The sequence below is a fragment of the Anomaloglossus baeobatrachus genome, chromosome 11, assembly GCF_048569485.1.
Source record: "Anomaloglossus baeobatrachus isolate aAnoBae1 chromosome 11, aAnoBae1.hap1, whole genome shotgun sequence".
Lineage (NCBI taxonomy): Eukaryota > Metazoa > Chordata > Amphibia > Anura > Aromobatidae > Anomaloglossus > Anomaloglossus baeobatrachus.
The window spans coordinates 142,574,460-142,597,895 of NC_134363.1; the positions used below are offsets into that span (position 1 = coordinate 142,574,460).

The following is a 23,436-nucleotide window of genomic DNA, read 5'->3' on the forward strand; positions in this document are numbered from 1 at the left end:
ATAACACATCTGCAGGTTTTTCTCACTATCTGACATGAAATCAGAATAAACTTTTCCCGTGTTAGGTCAATTATGATTACAAAAATTATTTTTATTTGCCAAATACCAGAATAATGAGAGAGAGACAGAGAGAGAGAGGGGGAGAATGTTTTAAGGCATTTTTTATTTCTTTCGCAAAGTCAAAGGTTTACGTACATTTCATTAGTATTTGTTGCTATTTCCCTTACACCGTATGACTTCTCACAATAGTTGGTAGGAATTTGGACCCATTCGTCCTTACAGAGCTGGTGTAACTGAGCCATATTTGTAGGTTGCCTTGCTCACAGCGGCCTTTTCAGCTTTGCCCATAAAGTTTCAATAGGATTGACATCAGGGTTTTCTGATGGCCACTCCAAAACATTAACTTTGGTATCCTTAAGCCCCTTTGTATCCAGTTTGGCAGTATGCTTCAGGTCATTGTCCATTTAGAAGACCCATTTCCACTCAAGCTTTAAGTTCCTGGCTGATGTCTTGAGATGTTGCTTCAGTATTGCCACATAATCTTCTTTCCTCATGATGCCATCTATTTTGTGAAGTGCACCAGTCCCTCCTGCAGCAAAACAACCCCACAACATGATGCTGCTACCCCCATGTTTCACAGTTGGGATGGTGTTCTTAGGCTTCAAAGATTCTTACTTTTTCCTTCAAACGTAACAATGGTAATTATGGCCAAACAGTTCAATTTTAGTTTTGTCAGACCACAGGACATGTCTCAGGACGTGTGCATTTGCAAACATTACTCTGGTTTTTATATTTCTTTTGGAGTAATGGCTTCTTCCTGGCAGAGTGGACTTTCAGCCTATGTTGATGCTGTACTCATTTCACTGTGGATAATGATACAATCTTACCAACTTCCGCCAGCATCTTGACAAGGTCTTTTGCTTTTGTTCTTGGGTTGATATGCACATGTCTGGCCAAAGCACGTTTATCTCTAGTACACCGAACCAGTCTCCTTCCTGAGTGGTATGATGGCTGGACACTTCCATCTTGTTTTTACTTGCATATAATTATTTGTACAGATGAACGGGGCACCTTCAGGTATCTGGAAATTGCACCCAAGGATGAACCAGACTTGTGCAAATCCACAACTCTCTTCCTGTGATCTTGGCTGATTTCTTTTGACTTTCCCATGATGCTACCCAAAGAAGCAGTGTGTTTCAGGTGTGCATTAAAATACACCCAATTAACTCAGATATTGACAATAAACCTATCAGAAGCTTCCGAAGACATGACATCATCATATGGACTGCCCCATATTGTTTAAAGGCATAGTACTCTTAGTGTATGTGTCACGCTCCCCGGGTCCCCTGTCACGCTCTCCGGCTCCCCTGCCTCGCTTCCCGGCTCCCCTGCCACGCTCCCCGGCTCCCCTGCCTCGCTTCCCGGCTCCTCTGCCAGGCGTCTCCCGCTCCACAGCCTCCATGCCCCATCACCTGCGGTCCCCAGGCAGCCTGGTCCCCGCTCCCGGCGCCCGTCGGCAACTCTGCTCCAGCCCGGCTCTCCTGCCTCCTGTTCACCGCTCCCTGCTCTGGCTTCTGGCACCCGGGCCTCGCGCATGCGCATTAGGGCGCGCGCGCGGTCATTGACCCTCTCTTAAAGGGCCAGTGTCCTCCAACAGGATATTGAAGAATCAGGTACAGGGTATATAGGGAGATCCTTTCCAAGTGGGCGGGGCCTGTTCTTCGTGTTTTGCTAAGCTAGGAGTCAGGTCTCCTTGTGTTTTGTGGTATACTTACCTATCTCTCTCCTAGAGCCGCTCCTGCCTCGCCAACCGGTTCTGACGATACCCGAACCCCGAACGGTAACGGTCTGCCATCCCGTCAAGTTCATACCATCTCCGATCCCTGTGGTGACCCGTCTTCTTGCTCCGTCGGTTCCGGACTCTGCCTGACGTCATCTCGGCCTCCGAACCTGAGCTCCGTCACCCGGACTACCTTCAGTGACTCCGTGGTCCCAGGGACTTCTACACTCCTCTGAACGGACTGTCCTGCTACCTGTAGTGCTCCGGCTACCGGGCACCTTGCCCTCGGTGAGGTGTTCAGCCCAGTGGATCCACCTCCTGGGTCTGCCCGTCCACCTGGCCCTAACAGTAAGAACAGGCCATGGATCCCGCCGAAACACTAGCGGCCCAGCTGGGCACCCTGCAGCAGGAACTCGTACGACAGCGCGAGACCCAGTCCCGCATGCTGGCCTTCATGTCCTCGGTGGATACCCGCCTGCACATGCTGCAAGCATCTGCCACGTCCCTGGCATCTCAGGTTCCTACTGCACAGTCCACGGCCACGGTTCCCGTGGCGGCTACATCGGAAGCTTCTAAACTCCGCTTGGCCTCTCCACCCCGATATGCCGGAGATCCCAAGACCTGCAGAGGATTCTTAAACCAGTGCTCCCTCCATTTCAAGCTGCTTCCGCACTTGTTTGCCTCCGACCAAGCCAAGGTGGCGTTTGTGATGTCCCATCTAGAGGGTGAGGCACTGGCCTGGATGAACCCCTTGTGGGAGAAGGAGGACCCTGTGACCACTAACATCCAGGACTTCCTGCAGGCATTTAGAAACACCTTTGACGAACCCGGACGTGCCGCCGCCTCCGCCTCATCACTCCTCAGGCTACGTCAGGGGACCATGACGGTGGGGCAGTATGCCATCCGCTTCCGCACTTTGGCCTCAGAATTGGGGTGGAACAATGAAGCCCTCACCGCCGCCTTCTGGGAAGGACTCTCCAGCCGTATTAAGGACGAACTGGCAGGCCACGACGTTCCTTCCACCCTGGATGCCCTGATCGCACTAGCCACCCGCGTGGACCTCAGATTCCAGGAACGATCCAAAGAGGTGTCCCGTGAGAGACGTCCGATACGGCATTCCTCTCCTCCGCAGAAGCCCGCCGTACTTCAGTCAGCGTCGTCTGGTGTCTCTGTCCACGAGCCCATGCAGATTGACCGTTTGCGGCAGTCCGAACAACGCCGAGCAGAACGGCTCGCCAAGGGCCTCTGCTTCTACTGCGGAGAGGGCACACACCTTCTACGCTCCTGTCCAGAGAGGCCGGGAAACTCCAAAGCCTAGGGTTGGTAGGAGAGGCCACCCTAGGTGCTGGGACTCTCTCAGACCCGGTTACGTGGACTGTTCAAGTGACAACGGGAGAGACGCGGTTCACGGCCGAGGCGTACCTCGATTCCGGGGCAGCAGGCAATTTCATCCAGCAGGCCACGGTGGACAAGTACCAGGTGCCTGTTACTCCACTCGACAAGCCCCTCGTGATTGCCTCTGTAGATGGGAGACCCCTCTCTGACACCATCTCGTGGATCACCAAGCCGGTGGAACTACGTATCGGTGCCCTGCACACCGAGAACATCGCTCTCTACGTCCTCCCACACATGTCTCATCAAATCCTGCTGGGACTCCCCTGGTTACAGACACACGAACCGTCAGTCAGCTGGTGTACTGGTGAAATCACCCGATGGGGCTCCTCTTGCCACGAGAACTGTCTGAAGACTATACAGCCCATCCGACGACCTCCGGTTCCAGAGTCCCTACCGGGACTGCCTTCGGCCTATTGGTCCTTCGCGGACGTCTTCGATAAAAAGGAGTCAGAGGTACTTCCGCCACATCGTCCTTATGACTGTGCCATCGACCTACTCCCGGGAACTACACCACCTCGAGGACGGATATATCCACTGTCCCCTGCTGAAACAAGGGCCATGTCTGCCTACATCACGGAGAACCTGGCAAGGGGATTCATTCGGAGATCCTCCTCTCCTGCGGGAGCAGGCTTCTTCTTCGTTAAGAAGAAAGAGGGCGACCTACGCCCATGCATTGACTACCGGGGATTGAACCAAATCACCGTGAAAAATAAATACCCCCTGCCGCTCATCCCCGAATTGTTTGATCGGCTTAGAGGAGCTCGTGTGTTTACCAAGTTGGATCTTCGGGGTGCCTACAACCTGGTCCGCATCCGCTCTGGGTACGAATGGAAGACCGCATTCAATACTCGCAATGGGCACTATGAATACTGTGTGATGCCCTTCGGCCTGTGTAACGCACCAGCAGTCTTTCAGGAATTGGTGAACGACGTGTTCCGGGACCTTCTCTACGTCTGTGTGGTGGTGTATCTTGATAATATCCTGGTCTTCTCTCCGGACCTCCAGACCCACAGAGAGAACGTGCAGCTGGTACTACAAAGACTGAGAGAGAACCGTCTGTACGCCAAGTACGAGAATTGTGTCTTCAAGCAGTCTTCTCTTCCCTTCCTGGGTTACGTAATCTCCGATACCGGTCTGCAGATGGACCCGGAGAAGGTCTCTTCCATTCTCAACTGGCCCCCTCCTTCCGGACTGAAGGCAATCCAACGCTTTCTGGGATTCGCAAACTATTACCGTCAGTTCATCCCTCACTTCTCTGCTCTGACTGCACCTCTCTCCGCCTTGACTAAGAAGGGGGCTAATCCAAAGGACTGGTCACCTGCGGCCGACGCCGCGTTTGGCTCCCTGAAACAGGCATTTGCTTCTTCCCCTGTGCTCCACCGTCCTGAGTTAAACCGACAGTTCACCTTGGAGATGGATGCCTCCTCCTCGGGAGCCGGAGCAGTGCTCATGCAGAAGTCCTCCTCCGGGAAGATGGTTACTTGCGGTTTCTACTCCAAGAGCTTCTCAGCGCCTGAACGCAACTACACCATCGGTGACCGAGAGCTATTGACAGTCAATCTGGCTCTTGAGGAATGGCGCTACCTTCTGGAGGGAGCAGTGTACCCCGTGATCATTTACACGGACCACAAGAACCTGGAATACCTGCGGTCCGCTCAGCGACTGAACCCACGGCAAGCCAGGTGGTCCTTGTTCTTTGCCAGGTTCGATTTTCAGCTCCATTTTCGACCCGCGGACAAGAATGTACGAGCTGATGCCTTGTCCAGGTCATTCATGCCCATGGAGCAGGAGGAGGAGACATCCCAGCCCATCATCTGCCCTAGTAAAATCATTCCGGTGGCCCCTGTTACCCTGGCCCAGATACCGCCCGGGAAGACCTATGTCTCTGAGACTGACAGGCAAAAAGTGTTGCACTGGGGCCATGCCTCGAAAATAGCCGGCCATGCTGGTCAGAAGAAAACATGGAGTACAATTGTACGTCACTACTGGTGGCCATCCCTTCGCACGGACGTCGCTTCTTTTGTCTCAGCCTGCTCCTCTTGTGCCAGGAACAAGACGCCCAAACACCTGCCATATGGTCGCCTTCTGCCTCTGCCTATTCCCTCCGTTCCGTGGCAACACATTGCAATGGACTTTATCACAGACTTGCCCTTGTCCTCCGGACACACAGTCATATGGGTCGTGGTGGATCGGTTCTCCAAAATGGCTCATTTCGTCCCTATGGCTGGACTGCCCTCTGCCCAGGAACTCGCTGACGCTTACATACTTCTCATCTTCCGGTTGCTTGGCTTTCCATCACACATTGTGTCCGACAGAGGAACTCAGTTTACCTCCCGCTTCTGGAGGGCCCTCTGCAAACATCTGGGAGTGACTCTGGACTTTTCTTCAGCCTACCATCCTTAGTCGAATGGCCAAGTGGAACGAGTCAATCAGATCTTGACCTCCTTCTTACGTCACTACGTTAACGCCAATCACGACGACTGGTCCACGCTTCTTCCTTGGGCTGAATTCTCCCATAACCACCACGTCAGTGAGTCCTCCTCCAGCTCTCCCTTCCATGTCGTTTACGGACTTCAGCCTTCCGTCCCTTTACCTGTATCCTCTTCCTCGGATGTCCCTGCTGCTGATGCTGTAGTCCGTGACTTTATGACAATTTTGGACTCTGTCAAGACGACTTGGATGAAGAGACACGCAGACAAGAGGCGTCTGGATCCTCCGTGTTTCTCTCCAGGAGATCTGGTCTGGCTTGCTTCCAAGTACGTCCGATTGAAGCTACCATCATACAAGCTGGGTCCTCGCTACATCGGGCCGTTTAAAGTCCTCAGCAAAATAAATGAGGTCTCCTACAGGATGCAGCTCTCGGCCACGATGAGGATACCCAACTCCTTCCACGTCTCCCTGCTCAAGCCGGTTGTCCTTGGTCCCTTCTCCGCTGCTGCCAGTTCTGCTCCTCCTATTGCTGATGATGACATCTATGCCGTAAGGGATATCGTGGCCATGAAAACCGTGCGGGGCCGACAGTTCTTCCTGGTGGACTGGGCAGGGTATGGTCCTGAGGATAGGTCCTGGGAACCCCGGGAGAATGTGGGTACTCCCCTGATACGTGCCTTCCTGTCCCGGTTGCGGGGAGGGGGGCGTGGGGGAGGGGGTACTGTCACGCTCCCCGGGTCCCCTGTCACGCTCTCCGGCTCCCCTGCCTCGCTTCCCGGCTCCCCTGCCACGCTCCCCGGCTCCCCTGCCTCGCTTCCCGGCTCCTCTGCCAGGCGTCCCCCGCTCCACAGCCTCCATGCCCCATCACCTGCGGTCCCCAGGCAGCCTGGTCCCTGCTCCCGGCGCCCGTCGGCAACTCTGCTCCAACCCGGCTCTCCTGCCTCCTGTTCACCGCTCCCTGCTCTGGCTTCTGGCACCCGGGCCTCGCGCATGCGCATTAGGGCGCGCGCGCGGTCATTGACCCTCTCTTAAAGGGCCAGTGTCCTCCAACAGGATATTGAAGAATCAGGTACAGGGTATATAGGGAGATCCTTTCCAAGTGGGCGGGGCCTGTTCTTCGTGTTTTGCTAAGCTAGGAGTCAGGTCTCCTTGTGTTTTGTGGTATACTTACCTATCTCTCTCCTAGAGCCGCTCCTGCCTCGCCAACCGGTTCTGACGATACCCGAACCCCGAACGGTGACGGTCTGCCATCCCGTCAAGGTCATACCATCTCCGATCCCTGTGGTGACCCGTCTTCTTGCTCCGTCAGTTCCGGACTCTGCCTGACGTCATCTCGGCCTCCGAACCTGAGCTCCGTCACCCGGACTACCTTCAGTGACTCCGTGGTCCCAGGGACTTCTACACTCCTCTGAACGGACTGTCCTGCTACCTGTAGTGCTCCGGCTACCGGGCACCTTGCCCTCGGTGAGGTGTTCAGCCCAGTGGATCCACCTCCTGGGTCTGCCCGTCCACCTGGCCCTAACAGTATGTAGACTTTTGACTTTGCAGAAAGTAAAAAAAATGCCTTAAAACATTCTCATTATTCTGGCATTTGGCAAATATTTTGGTTCCTAATTGACCTAAAACAGGAAAGGTTTATTCTGAACTTATGTCAGATAGTGAGAAAAACCTGCAGATATGTCTTTTTACATAGTGCATGCAAACGTCTGGTTTCAACTGTAAACATAGTTTATCCAATGCATAAATAATGGATTAATAATTCCAAATATGTTTTTGTTCATTCCTGTATTTTTATTTTGGGGGGGAAAAGGGGCTGATTCAAACTCTTATGCTGTTTTATTTTTTCATGTTTTTAAAACTTTTTTGCCCCCTTAGGGACTTGAACCTGCGGTTGTTTGATCCCTCCTAGAATCTAATGAAGTATTTAAGCATTGCAATATATTGTAAAAATCGCAAACTCTTATGACTTTACAAGAGTACCAAGATGGCGGCGACAGGGACATCCAGGAGGCCATCGGCTTTTATAGAAACCCATTGGTACCCTGATGCCATGTTACAGGGAGGGGATTATGGGGGCCCTAATGGACACACTTGACAGATTACGTTAGATATTGACAGCGGCATTTCAATGATTACATAGCAGATATAAACTCCGATTCCTGCTGTTAGAGATAGATGCCAACTGTATAACACCGCAAGCACTTGTCATGTGTGCACCTGCACCAGCTGCATTATCAAATGTACGCCATATGGCGAGAAGAGAGATAATGACATAACATCGCCACTAGAGGGAGCACGGAAGTTTATTGTATATTTTGCTACTAGTGATTTCCATGTATGCAGCAAGCTCCCTCTAGTGGTGGATGCAGATAGCCAGGATGTTTGATTTCAAAGTGAATCCGTCACCAAATTTGTGCCAGCTGGTCTGAGAGCAGCAAAATGTAGGAGTAGAGATTCTGACTAAAGCAATGCATCACTTACTGGGCTGCTTGCTGTAGTTTTGATAAATTCACTGTTTTATCAGTAGGAGATTATTGCTAAAAGGACTAGTAAACCTGCTGCCATGTAGTCCTCAATACTAAGGTTTAAGACCCTATGTGCACGTTGCAGTTTTTATGCGTTTTTTGGTGAGTTTGTGGCAAACTTTAGTCACCACAAACTTCATGCTTTTCCTTCCCCAGCAAAGTCTATGAGATTTCATAGACACACGTTGCTTTTGTTTTTTGGTCTGCAGTTTTGTGGTGACAACAAAACTGCTGCATGTAATTTCTTTCTGCGTTTTTTCCTTTGTTATTTAACCATGGGTGCACTGTTAAATAATGCATCAAAAACGCATTGGTGAATAAAATGCACCAAAATCTCATGTACTTTTGGATGTGTTTTTGGCCACAAGATGGTTTTGTGGCCACAGGGTGCAGCTTTGTGGTGAACACAAAACTGTAGCGTGTGGACATACCCTGCTGGTCTATGAAAAGCCCATTTAGATAAATTCCCCCTTTTCTGCTTGCAAACAAGTCACTTATCTGATGTGCCTGCATACCTCCTGTAAGACTCCATACATCCCATGTACACTGACTGCCTTACAGCTTTTCGCCAACAATCCAAATTTGTCAGGACAGACACAAATTCTCATAAATATTAGAAATTCTGTCATATCCTGGGCTGACACGGCACTTGGTTTATGTAATTCCTGCCGGAAAGCTCCTACCTGGCTATGGGTGTCCCGGCTGGAACATGCCACAAGATTTTCTGTTTGATTTGTACCGAATCTGATCCAGTCAAAACCTCTCAAGACTCAAAATCGGAAACACACATACAGTATGTGTAGCAGAGGACTTCTTCACAACAAATCATGAGTTCTAATTCATGAACCAACAGAAGATCTACCCTACACCATGAAGAGCATCCGCACAAAATGACTGTTCAAACCAAGCACAAACGCTCGGTCCACCCTTGACGTTGCCAAACAATTCTGTTCACCTTCCCATCTACAAGTTTTCCATCATTACTAGTTCTTACTTTCCAAGAGCCAGGAAAGAGTGGACATTGGTGGAAAAGATGTAGGTGGGAAGATGTATTCAACTGATTGGCCACGTCAGGGGTGAACCGAGCTCCTGTGCTTGGTTTGTATTGTCATTTTGTGCTGAGTGTTCTTAGGTTGTATGACACTATACTGGTTATGCCTAGTATTGCAAGTCGGCTTCTTTCACGCTCATGTAATTGAGCACATTTCTATCTCTGTGTAATTGTACAAGCAAAACTAGATCTGTATATTTAAAAAAATATTGTACTATACTGATAAAATGTAAATACCATATTAGTGAACTCTGAGTTTTCTTTTTATGACCATGTGGTGGTGCAGCCGGGAGATAACTTGCGGTCAGTTCCCCTGTAGATTACAGCTGATTACTGCAGATCCAGGCAGCAGGACGGTCTGTGATCACTTTATATTTGGGGAACCATTCTAACTATGAAGGAATTGCCCAAAGTGATTAAATGTGTTAATGGCTTATTGTTTTCAGGAAATACATAGACTTTGGATTTTGCTTCTATTTTTGTGCATTTTGTTAGTATATACTGTACATATCTGTAATTATACAAAAAACATAGATGAAACCTACAATACAAGGTCACTGAAAATGTCGAGATGGCACATAACTCCTACACATGCCGGTATGTTCAGAAATTGACCACAAGATGTCATGCAAGGCAAGACTTATGAACTAATGGAAAAAAAGTTGATGCGCTTGCAGTATCACTCCGTTATTGGGACATACCACTGCAGCCATAGCTCCAAACTTGTAAGAACAGGAAAGCGGAACACATACTGTGGTGCACAGGAATTTCTACTGTCACAACTCCTTAACCTCGCCCAGTAATTTGCGTCCAGACAGAAGCATTGCTGCTAGTTAAGACCATCAGTGTTTCCGCAAAATATAATATTGCTCTCATGGCCCCTATAGTGCTGACTACATACAGTATAATGCCCCCACAGTATATTCCAACACAGTATAATGCCCCCACAGTATTTTCCCCACACACAGTATGATGCCCCTACAGTACATTCCCCACACACAGTATAATGCCCCCACAGTACATTCCCCACACACAGTACTATGCCCCCACAGTACATTCCCCACACACAGTACTATGCCCCCACAGTACATTCCCCACACACACACAGTACTATGCCCCCACAGTACAATCCCCACACACAGTATGATGCCCCCACAGTACATTCCCCACACACAGTACTATGCCCCCACAGTACATTCCCCACACACTGTATGATGCCCCCACAGTACATTCCCCACACACAGTATGATGCCCCCACAGTACAATCCCCACACACAGTATGATGCCCCCACAGTACATTCCCCACACACAGTATGATGCCCCCACAGTACATTCCCCACACACTGTATGATGCCCCCACAGTACATTCCCCACACACAGTATAATGCCCCCACAGTACATTCCCCACACACAGTATAATGCCCCCACAGTACACTCCCCCACACACAGTATAATGTCCCCACAGTACATTCCCCACACACAGTATGACGTCAGCACAGTACATTCCCGCATATAGTATGAGGCCCCCACAGTATATTCCAACACAGTATGATGTCCCCACAGTACATTCCCCACCCACAATATGATGCCCCCACAGTATATTCCCCACACACAATATGATGATCCCACAGTACATTCCCCCACACACATTAATATGTGCCCACATTACATTCCCCCACACACAGTATGATGTCCACACAGTACAAATAGATTGCAGTGCTTATCGCTGTTTTTCGTTGCATAAAATATACTAGAAAATATGTTTTTTTTTCAGGTTCATTTATTTGATTTTGAAACTGAATTATGTCCTCATTAAACAATGATAGAAAAATACATATAAGTGTATTACATCGAAAAACTTTACTACAATGTAGCTATGGAACCAGTTTGTTTACATTGAAGCCTGACATACAGTATGCATTAGGTGACTGTCGGCCGGACTATGGTTTGGCGGCAGCCATCTTGGCCGTCAGTCACATACATAGGTGCAGTTGTTCGGCCGATCGCGTGTCTTCTCCATGAGTGTGCCGCTGCCAGACATCTCTTATCTACAGTAGAACAAAAGGATCAGCAGTCCGAAATCGCACATGCCAGATATTTAACTCCTCGCTACAATATCAGTAGGTTTGACCAATTTTAGGGGGCTTAACAGCTGGTATGAATTTTATTTTTTTTATGTGGCTAGTGGAGAGGAGGAACTTAGCTTAGTGGGGTCTCATCACCCATAAATTTCAGTACAAAGTCAACTGACTCAGGTCGCTCTCTTGGCGCTGTCACAGCAATCTTCACAAACAGAAGAGCGACATACTATCTTATGGGTCATGATGCTGATGGGTCCTGCAAACGGATGGAAAATGGGGGTGTAAACAAGCAAGACCCATATGTCCCAGGAAGTGATCTGGACCTTTCTTTAACTTCCACAATACACTTTTACACTTTTGAAATGTCATGCCACTACTTTGATACAGTCTACTGAATAAAATTCCAGTTTGAGGATAAACCTTCTTAGCATGTCATGTTAATTTACAAGGGCATTGGTATTGTTAGTAGAATGAATATTTCAGTTTATTTACATACAGTGATTATCGCTATTTGGGTTAATGGTCATGGACAAAGAACTCCACAATGTAAACCCTCCTAATGCAACATGTTATGGCAATTGGTATATGTATTGTGTACACTCCCTGTCAGAAGTTCTGTCGCTTATCTCTGTTATGTAAATAAAAGCTTATAACCTGACTTTAAATTCATCCATTGGTTTCATAAATTACTCTTTTGAAAGCTGAAACCCTCCCAAATTTGGTTTAGATTACAAAAATAAAGTTGCTGCGAAGCTGAAATATTGATCATTTAATGAACACAGAAAGGTCAGATTTTGGCAAGACAAAAGTTTTGTCGCTCACAGAAAGTAATGTGAAATTCAAATAAACAATTAACTTCTAATATGAAGATATGTTGCATAACATTGGTGAATGAAGTTGTGGTGCTATTAGAGCCATATTTAATATTTTGTGTGACTTCCATGAGCTTGCATCCATGCAGTTTAACAATGATTCATACAATTTATTGATGAAGTCATCAGGAATAGCAAAAAATGCAGTCTTACATGCCTCCCAGAGTTCATCCAGATTCTTCGGTTTTGTCTTCCAAGCTTCCTCTTTCATCCTACCCCAAACATTCTCAATGATGTTCATGTCTGGTGACTGGGCTGGCCAGTCCTTGAGCACCTTGATCTTCTTTGCCAGGAGGAACTTTGTTGTAGAGATGGATGTATGAGATGGAGCACCATTCTGCTGCAGAATTTGACCCCTTTTATGACTGGGAATGTAAGAGGTAGCTAATAATTCTTGATATTTTAGGCTATTGATATTGCCCTCCACCTTGCAAATGTTTTGCAGACCACATACTGAATGTAACCCCAGATCATGATTTTTCCACCACCAAACTTAACTGTTTTCTGGATCCATTCAGGCTCCAGTAGGTCTCCTGCAGTATTTGCAGCAACTGTGGTGTAATTCAACTGAAGATTCATCAGAGAAATCCATCTTCTGCCACTTTTCCAGCATCCATCTGTTTAGCAGGCTTTGGGACTTGGCAAATGATTTTTTAATTTCCTTTTGTTCAGTTCTGGCTTCTGGGCACTGATTTGACCATGGAGGCCATTTTGAGACAGAATCCTACAAACTGTTCTAGTTGACACAGGGACTGAGGTGACCAGGCCTTTTGGAGCTCTGCTGCAGTGAAAGAGGGGCTGGCTTTGGATTTTCTAACCAACAAACGTTCCTCCTGAGCAGTTCTCTTGCGAGGTCTGCTGGACCTGGGCTTGTCAAAAACATCTCCAGTCTCTTCAAATCATTTTTTTAATTCTTTGTACTTGAGACACATTAAAGGTGCCAGCCACCTCTGCAGTGAATCTGGTCTTCAGCCTCTTGATAATTGAGGCTTTGTTCGCAGGGTGGATTATTGGCATGTTGTCAGAGGTCAAGTTGCAGTTCAAGTGAAGGTCTGGGGTGCTGGGTTTCATTTTATACACACCCATTAATTAACCAATCATTTAGTGAGCACAGATGAGGATGTAAACTAGGATTGGGTGCATTATATGACAAGGCGACAAAACCTGTGTCTTGCCAAAATCTGACCTTTATGTGTTCATTAAATGATCAATATTTCAGCTTTGCAGCAACTTTATTTTCATAACCTAAACCAAATTTGGGAGGGTTTCAGCTTTCAAAAGAGTAATTTATGAAACCAATGGATGAATTTAAAGTCAGGTTATAAGCTTTTATTTACATAACCCGGATAAGCAACAGAACTTCTGTCAGGGACTGTGTATATGTTTTATATTGATTTCACTTTATTAAGTATAAAAAGCCGGTATAAATCCATCAGCATGTTTTGACCTCGGATGACAACATGGTTTTCGGATCATTCAAAGAAGCGTGATAGACGACCACAGCCTGGAAGAGAAGATATGCTTCTTAGATACGAAAAATTCCTTATACATTAAAGTCATGTTCACCCAACTGAATGTAAAATACTTAACACCTTAAATGCTACCTTCAAAAGCGACTGCAGCACCTAAGCGGTATGATCGAGGCAAGGAGCTCACATTATCCATTTGATATTCCCATAATCGTAGGATAACAATGAATAAGTATGTCTGCCGGGAACCTAATAAAGCCGTGGTCTACTAATATGTCAGTATATTAGTTACAGACAGCTTTATATCCCTTAGCAGAGCTACAATAAAGTTAAATAAGTTTAATAAAAATATCTCCCAAAAAAACACTTTTAAATAAAAAAAATATAAAAATTTAATATGTACAACATCACCTACATAATAAAGGATGTCACAGAATATAGTACCAGTGGGATTATGTTAAAGTAAGGAAGGAGTTAAAATCCTCAAACCTGCCAAAACCTGTTCTAAGAGTGTGAGATTTCACTGTTGTAACAAAGACTTGTTCAGGGGATGTGGTTTAGCTGGATGGATGCTGGGAGTGTCTTTACTAGAGTTGAGCGCGGTTCTAGGTTCGAGGTTCTCCAGTTCTAGGCTCGAGTGATTTTGGGGGCTGTTCGAGATCGAACTAGAACTCGAGCTTTTTGCAAAAGCTCGATAGTTCTAGATACGTTCGAGAACGGTTCTAGCAGCAAAAAGCAGGGCTTTTTACAGCTACAGTGTGCAGGAGCCATCACTGGCAGCCTGCCAGAAGCTGGTAACCAAGATAAACATCGGGTATCCAACCAAAGAGCTTTGGTTAGTAACCCGATGTTTATCCTAGTTACGTGCAGGAAGCCCACACTTCCCAGCTCAGCTCGCTCCGCCCCCTCCTGCCCGCGGCATGTACACATGTACACACACACACACACACACACACACACACACACTCTGCACACATGATCCCGCTCGGCTTACCTGCGGTGATGAAGTCCCGCCATCCCGACCTCAGCGCTGTCACTGTCCTCCATGGCCGCCGCTTGTCACATCACCTTCTCTCGCTTCCGACCCGAGACTGACTAGCGGTGACGTCACGGGCCTCTCGCGATACTTGGTGTGAAGGCGGCGGTCATTGAACTCAGTGACAGGGGCTGTCAGTGTGCTGGAGATCAGCGCAGGTAATGTACCTCGCTGGCAGCAGCACTTGTCATGCCCTGCAGTGACCTGGGCTGACCCATTGATGTTAGCTCAGGTCACTGCACTGCTCTCCCAGCCAATGGGGAACATCCTGCTCTTCATTGACTGGGACAGTGTGGATCGTCATGGCAACCCCTTGGATTACACCAGACCTGGATTTGTTTTCCATTCTAATAAATTGGTTAAAGAGGGAATGTTTTGGGGAGTGTTTTTTCAAATAAAAATGTGTTTGTCGTCTATTTTTTTTTATTACTGACTGGGTTGGTGATGTCGGGTATCTGATAGACGCCTGACCTCACTAACCCCAGGGCTTGATGCCAGGTGACATTACACATCTGGTATTAACCCCATATATTACCCCGTTTGCCACCGCACCAGGGCGCGGGATGAGCTGGGGCGAAGCACCAGGATTGGCGCATCTAATGGATGCGCCACTTCTGGGGCGGCTGCGGCCTGCTATTTTTAGGCTGGGGAGAGTCCAATAACAATGGACCTCCCTAGTCTGAGAATATCAGGCCCCAGCTGTCTGCTTTACCTTGGCTGGTGATCCAATTTTGGGGGACCCCTACGTGTTTTTTTTTTTTAATTATTTATTTAATTTAAAATAACAGCGTGGGGTGCCCTCAGTTTTGGATTACCAGCCAAGGTGAGGCTGCCAGCTGTGGTCTGCAGGCTGCAGCCGTCTGCTTTACCCTAGCTGGCTACAAAACTAGGGGGAACCCTACGTCATTTTTTTTTTTCATTTTTTTGGCTAAATACAAAGCTAAGCACCCCTTAGTGCCACATGAAAGGCACCAAAGGGTGCTCCACTTTTTCTCCACTTTTTATCCACTTTTTCTCCACTTTTTCTCCACTTTTTCTCCACTTATTCTCCACTTTTTTTCTCCATTTTTTTTCTCCACTTTTTCTCCACTTTTTCTCCACTTTTTCTCCATTTTTTTCTCCATTTTTTCTCCACTTTTTCTTCACTTTTTCTCCGTTCTTTTTCTATGGTCGGTCTACCCATTAGCTCTGCCATGCATACTGTAGCTCTACACCTACTGCACATGTTACTTTATGATTGACATCTCTTTCGTACCAGAGCTGTCTAAGCCTACTCTGACCCCATATTTGTCATTACTATATTGTCCTTGTACTGTATTATGACATTTGTATCATGTGTTTCATTTCTTGCTGTGTTGCAATTTTTTTGCTGCATCCCAATTGTACCTCTACATTGTTCGAGTTTATGTTATTGTTCTCTCACTCTTATGTGATACTGATTATTGTCATTTTTCATGATTACATGCAGATAAGTCCAATCTGACGAAGGCTGAGGCCGAAACGTCATTTGTAACTTGTTTTGGACAAAAACATATATGCTTATGAAAAATTTTTTTTTCTTAATACGGACCAATAAAGAGTGATTTTGCATTACTATCCGTTGTGACTTACTGACTTAGTCTGGGAGATTTAGAGTGCCGAGGTTACTCACTAATTTTATCTATTATTACCTCTGAGAACCTATATACCAGTGAGCAGAGCTTCCTCTACAGTAGTTCTCCTGATTAGGCATGCCCTTACCTCATGAGCAGGGCATTGCAGCTTTGGTAGCAACCATTACGACATGGACTCTGCTGCTGTGGACCCGAGAAGAGTGAGTGCAGATTCATTGCACCCACACTCCTCACATGAAGGGTCCGCACTCCTAGAAAATGGGGGATACGTTCCCTGAGTGTCTCCCCCCCATATTCTAGACGGTCCAGAGTCGTCGTGGGACCCCTTTATTTTTTTTCTTACAATAAATTGGTGAAAGAGGAAATGTTTTGGGGACTGTTTTTTCAAATAAATTTCTTTTGTCGATTTTTTTTTTTTGTTAGTACTGACAGTTTATGATGTTGGGTATCTAATAGACGCCATGACATCACAAACTGCTGGGCTTGATCTCAGGTTACTTTACAGCTAGTATCAACCCGATTTATTACCCCGTTTGCCACTGCACCAGGGCACGGGATGAGCTGGGGTGAAGCGCCAGGATTGGCGCATCTAGTGGATGCGCCACGTCTGGGGTGCCTGCGGCCTGCTATTTTTAGGCTGTGAAGGCCCAGTAACTATGGACCTTCCCACCCTGAGAATACCAGACCACAGCTGTCCGCTTTACCTTGGCTGGTGATCCAATTTGGGGGGGACCCTACTTTTATTGTGTAATTATTAATATTTATAAAATAATTATAAAAAAGAGCCTGAGGGGACCTCCACATTGGATCCCCAACCACGGTAAAGCTGCCAGCTGTGGTTTTCAGGCTACAGCCGTCTGCTTTACCCTAGCTGGCTATCAAAAATGGGTGGACCCAACGTAATTTTTTTTTTTAACTATTTTTTAAATAGAAAAAATTAATGGGCTTCCCTGTATTTTGATTGCCAACCAAGGTAACGGCAGGCAGATGGGGGTGGCAACCCATAGCTGTCTGCTTTATCTGCGCTGAGAATCAAAAATACCGCGGAGCGCTACGTCATTTTTTAAAGATTTATTTTTACAGCACTGTGATGTCCAGCAATCAAAATACAGGGAAGCCCATTTTATTTTTAGTTATTTAAATAAATAATTAAAAAAAATATATATGGGCTCCCGCTGCATTTTTTGTATTGCTAGCTAAGGGTAATCCAAGCAGCTACTGGCTGCTAACCCCCACTGCTTGGTGTTACCTTCACTGGCAATGGAAAATCCAGGGAAGCATTTTTTATTTTTTTTGCCAAAAAACTACAAAAAAAGGACGTGAGCTTCGCCATATTTTTGTATGCTAGTGTGGCGCCCCTGACCTGGTCAGGCACCACTGAGTACTGCACCCATGCTGGGGACAGTACAATACAGGTAATCCAGAAGGCTGACAGGGGTGTGGAACACAGGCGCATAGTGACCAGGTCTCACACATGTACCCATGAGAGGACCCCTGGGGATCCCAGGAGGGGGCAAAGCCTATACCTCCACTGGAATAGTGGCAGGGGGTTAAAAGCCTCCATCTCCTCTCAAGGGGTGTGGTAAGAGAATCTGGTTGCTAGGTGGCGTAGGCAAGAACAGGAGAGGAGGAGCAGTGAGTCAGTTAGAAGGAGAACTCCAGAGGGCTCAGTGAGGAGCAGACCTGTGGGGCTGATGCTGTCTAACAGCGCCCGCGCAGTGACTACAGACGGGGGAGAACGGTCAACTAGAAGTGCTGCCTGAAAGCCAGCTTCAGCTAGAGAGTGCACGGAGTGGGAAGTAAGGAGACTTCTAGAGAGCACCAGGCTCAACCGGGCGGCAGATCCCGAAGCGAGGATAGATTCACCTTTCCCTGCTAAACCTGCCGGTGTGGGGCTCTTACAGCCCACACCACAACAACCAAAAGCCGCAGCCACGTAACCGCAAGTAGGGCCCATAGGTCACAGGAGGCAAGAGGCTGGAGTGGCCTGGCCCGGGGAACAAGCACACGGCAAACAAGAAGGGGAGAGAGGCTTGGAGCATCTTCCCTGGGTGACCCCCATAGGGACTCAAAGTCGGGGTCACCCCAAACCACCAAGGGCTAAGGAAGGCGAGTCAGTAGTCACCCTCATAAAGTCAGCCTGAAGGATACCTGGTTCCTACCTGGTTCATCTCAGCTACGCCCGGGCTACTCACCCTGCCATCAAATGTGAGTAAAAACCCTGAAAGACATCCTGCCTGTGTGGTCATTCTGCGACTTGTGGTACTACAAACCTACACAGGGCCCTGGGGCTTGCCTCACTCTCAGGAGGCTCCTACATCTAACTGCACACACCATCAGCCCCAGGCGACCCTCAACCTGCAGTGGCGGTCCCTACTGGCCGCAATACTGAGAGTGGCGTCACGATCAAACAAGAAGATTTCCTACCAGTGACGGAGATCCAGCAACGTGGAGTCCCTGAAGGTAACGCACATGCACCGACACAGCACCTGCGGGGCTTCACATCTGGCGTCACGAACAGGATAAGGACTAGACCTGTTCAGACAGGTGACCATGTGCCTGGGCGGTCCGCTTGAAAAATTGGAAGCGCCGCCATATTGCCACCATGAAAAGCGCGCTGAAAAACAACAGCAGCCCGCGCTGGAAGAAGTGACCGCCCACGAAGAGGCGTGGCTACCCAGAGATCCCCTGCAGAGTTCTGACCTTGCCAGCTATGAGAGTGGAAGCGTCGAGAGACGGCGGGAAGGAAAGGAAGCCACAAGCCTGCTGCTGGGAGAGGAGCTGCTGAAAGAGGCAGAGCAGAAACTGGACAGCTTGTTACAGGAGGCAGCGAAGAGTCCACTGCTGGGAGACCGTGCAGAAGACGGCGCAGAAGAAATGGCGTCTGACCGCAGGAACCCAGAACCAGGCTCCGCTGCCTGGTGGTACCGAGAGCTGGCCCAGTTTTGCAACCGGCTGGAGACCCGGGTCGTGGAGCAGATTCGGGAGGAACGGATGGAACTGCAGGAGATGACCGCGGCGGTTCGGGCCTATGAAGGGAGAGCTGCGCGCCGGGTGTCAGGCGGGACGGCGACGACGCAGACCCCAGTGCTACCAACAACGGGTGAGTCGAATGATGCCCCGGCCCGCGCAAGTGCCCCGACCCCTGCTGCCACGTCCGCGGTCCCTGAAGAGGCGCCCGGCGCGGCGACGCTGAACCAGGCCGCAGCCACGCCAGGTGCGGCCCGCCAAGCCCCGGCCGCCGCAGCGATGCCCTGCTCGGCCCACCAAGACCCGGTCCCTGCAGCAACGCCCAGTCCGGCCCGCCAAGACCAGGCCGCCGCCATGCCGGGCGCGGCCCGCCAAGACCAGGCCGCCGCCATGCCGGGCGCGGCCCGCCAAGACCAGGCCGCCGCCATGCCGGGCGCGGCCCGCCAAGACCAGGCCGCCGCCATGCCGGGCGCGGCCCGCCAAGACCAGGCCGCCGCCATGCCGGGCGCGGCCCGCCAAGACCAGGCCGCCGCCAAACAGGGCGCGGCCCGCCAAGACCAGGCCGCCGCCATGCCGGGCGCGGCCCGCCAAGACCAGGCCGCCGCCATGCCAGGCGCGGCCCGCCAAGGAAAGACTACCTCAGCATTTACCCCGGCCTGTAAGGCCAGAGCAGACACCGCTCCCCGGTCCACAGAGGTTCCTGATAGGCAGCCCACGGTGGGTGAAGACCCTGCATATTGGCAGATGAAGGCTGACCTGGAGGCCAAATTTCCACAATGGTTGGTGAGCCAGTACATACCCCCTCCGCATACCCCAAAGAGTCTCTTGCTAACTCCTGCAGCAGCTACACCAAGGAGTCCCTCACCTGGGCCGGCCGAAGAGCAGCCATCCCCGGCACTGCCACAGCTGGAGTGCCAGGAAGAACTAAGGGGGAGAGGAGGCCAGGAAGCAGAAGGGTTGACTCCGACTCCAGTGCCACCAGTAGCAGTTGTGTATTCAGAGCCGGAAATGCTGCCATACTCCCGCTGGGACGAGGAGGACCTGACCCCCTCTGCAGAAGAAGAGCTGCCTAAGAGCTTCACCTGGGAACCCACAGGCATGGATCCAGCCCGCAAGACACGGCGCAAAAGAACACAGTTTGCTCCAGCACCACAGTCTCCTGAACAGAGAGCAGTCACCGCCAGAGACCTAAAGGAGAAGCGTTTGTTGAGAGAGTCCAAAGCCCAGGCTAGAGGACCCCTGTGTTATGGCGTAGTGGAAGATTTCAACTTGAAAAGTGGTTATGGCTTCATTGTAGCACCAGGAATAAAAGAAGGGATATTTGTAAACCGCAGAGATGTGAACGCTCATCTGCCAAGAGGACACCCTTGCAGAAATCTAAAGATGGGAGATTCCGTTCAGTTCACCCTGCATCAAGGCGAAAGAGGACTGTATGCTTTGGGCGTAACGCTATGTCCGAACAAACCTTATAGCCATCCCCTGCAACAAGAAAGACAAGAAAGACAAGAAAGACAAGAAAGACAAGAAAGACAAGAAAGACAAGAAAGACAAGAAAGACAAGAAAGACAAGAAAGACAAGATAGAGATAAAGATCCTACAGATGAAGAAAGAGACAAAGAGCAAGAAAGTCACAGGTGCCAGTGCCCAACGTGCCCTCGCCCTAGTGAAAAAGAGGAGTAAAGTACAGAAAAGAAGTACAGAAGTTAAAGTTTTGAAAGTTTTGTTTGCAACGTTTTAAAGTTCAAGAATGTGCCCACATAAACTGATGTGAGAAAACCCATAAACCTTAAGGCTATGAACTTGCTATAGCCACAAACTCTCGCAGTGTAAATAGTTACACCAGTGGCACCACCACCAGGGCCAGCCTGTTTAGGGGCTTGGCTCGTCTGCAACCAGGGGGGCCCGTCCGTAGAAAAGGGCCTTGGCTCACCTGCGACCAGAGAGCACGCCTGTTTATGGGGCCTTGGCTCACCACCACAAAGAGGGTACCTGGTCAGCACCAACTGTGGAGGCCGCCTCTGAATCCTGCCAGAAGAGGTTGACGGCGCGGATCCACTAGGCCAGGTATACCCTGAAACCACCAGCCCATGTAAGCCGCCTCTACATCCTGCCAGAAGTGGCTGAAGTCGCGGCCAACGGGAGAGGAAGATTGGAGGAAAGGTCTGGGGAAGTAGATGGCCCAGACCTGGTTACCAACAGGACCGGTGACCTGCCTCCTGAGAGGGTTTTGGGTGGGTTAACGGACTTGTGGGTGGAGGGAGGTGATGTCTGATACCTGGTGCTTTTAAAAATGTTTTACATGTTTTAATGTTTTATGCATTTTAAAATGTTGTCTTGCAGCCCGAGGACGTGCTGGTGATAACTAAGGGGGAATGTGGCGCCCCTGACCTGGTCAGGCACCACTGAGTACTGCACCCATGCTGGGGACAGTACAATACAGGTAATCCAGAAGGCTGACAGGGGTGTGGAACACAGGCGCATAGTGACCAGGTCTCACACATGTACCCATGAGAGGACCCCTGGGGATCCCAGGAGGGGGCAAAGCCTATACCTCCACTGGAATAGTGGCAGGGGGTTAAAAGCCTCCATCTCCTCTCAAGGGGTGTGGTAAGAGAATCTGGTTGCTAGGTGGCGTAGGCAAGAACAGGAGAGGAGGAGCAGTGAGTCAGTTAGAAGGAGAACTCCAGAGGGCTCAGTGAGGAGCAGACCTGTGGGGCTGATGCTGTCTAACAGCGCCCGCGCAGTGACTACAGACGGGGGAGAACGGTCAACTAGAAGTGCTGCCTGAAAGCCAGCTTCAGCTAGAGAGTGCACGGAGTGGGAAGTAAGGAGACTTCTAGAGAGCACCAGGCTCAACCGGGCGGCAGATCCCGAAGCGAGGATAGATTCACCTTTCCCTGCTAAACCTGCCGGTGTGGGGCTCTTACAGCCCACACCACAACAACCAAAAGCCGCAGCCACGTAACCGCAAGTAGGGCCCATAGGTCACAGGAGGCAAGAGGCTGGAGTGGCCTGGCCCGGGGAACAAGCACACGGCAACACAAGAAGGGGAGAGAGGCTTGGAGCATCTTCCCTGGGTGACCCCCATAGGGACTCAAAGTCGGGGTCACCCCAAACCACCAAGGGCTAAGGAAGGCGAGTTTGTAGTCACCCTCATACAGTCAGCCGGAAGGATACCTGGTTCCCACCTGGTTCATCCCAGCTACGCCCGGGCTACTCACCCTGCCACCTGAAGTGAGTAAAAACCCTGAAAGACACTCTGCCTGTGTGTGGTCATTCTGCGACTTGTGGTACTACAGCTTTACAAAGGGCCCTGGGGCTTGCCTCACTCTCAGGAGGCTACTACACCCGACTGCACCCACCATCAGCCCCAGGCGTCCTCTAACCTGCAGTGGCGGTCCCCTCTGACCGCAAATACTGAGAGTGGCGTCACGATCAAAAACTGAAGATTCCCTACCTGTGATCAGCACCAGCTACGTGGAGTCCCTGAAGGTATGCACCGATACAACACCCGTGGGGCTTCACACTAGCCAGGTATAGCAGGCAGGTGCTGGAAGAGTTGGATGCAGCGCCAGAAGATGGCGCTTCTATGAAAATGCCATTTTCTGAGGCGGCTGCAGACTGCAATTCGCAGCAGTGGGGCCCAGAAAGCTCAGGCCAACCTGTGCTGCGGATTCCAATCTCCAGCTGCCTAGTTGTACCTGGCTGGACACAAAAATGGGGCGAAGCCTACGTCATTTGTTTTCTAATTATTTCATGAAATTCATGAAATAATAAAAAAGGGCTTCCCTTTATTTTTGTTTCCCAGCCGGGTACAAATAGGCAACTGGGCGTTGGGGGCAGCCGTACTTGCCTGCTGTACCTGGCTAGCATACAAAAATATGGCGAAGCCCACATAATTTTTTCAGGGGGCAAAAAACTTCTGCATACAGTCCTGGATAGAGTATGCTGAGCCTTGTAGTTCTGCAGCTGCTGTCTGTCTGTATGGAGAAGAGCAGACAGCAGCTGCAGAACTACAAGGCTCAGCATACTCCATCCAGGACTGTATGCAGAATTTTTTTGCCCACCAAAAAAATGACGTGGGCTTCGCCATATTTTTGTATGCTAGCCAGGTACAGCAGGCAGCCACGGGCTGCCTCCAACCCCCAGTTTCCTATTTGTACCCGGCTGGGAACCAAAAATATAGGGAAGCCCGTTTTTTTTTAATTATTTCA

General features: G+C 49.5%; 1 protein-coding gene across 2 annotated transcripts in view; it reads right to left on the bottom strand.

Moving 5' to 3' along the window:
* Positions 1-13,480: 13,480 nt before the first annotated feature.
* The window catches only part of LOC142256431 (membrane-spanning 4-domains subfamily A member 4A-like), a 73,451-nt gene continuing 63,495 nt past the window's right edge, over positions 13,481-23,436 (bottom strand). For both annotated transcript variants that reach the window (XM_075328113.1, XM_075328114.1), the window contains exon 7: positions 13,481-13,638. In XM_075328113.1, the coding sequence (XP_075184228.1) occupies positions 13,567-13,638 (72 nt within the window). In that variant the 3' untranslated portion in view covers positions 13,481-13,566. The remainder of the gene's footprint in view (positions 13,639-23,436) is intronic.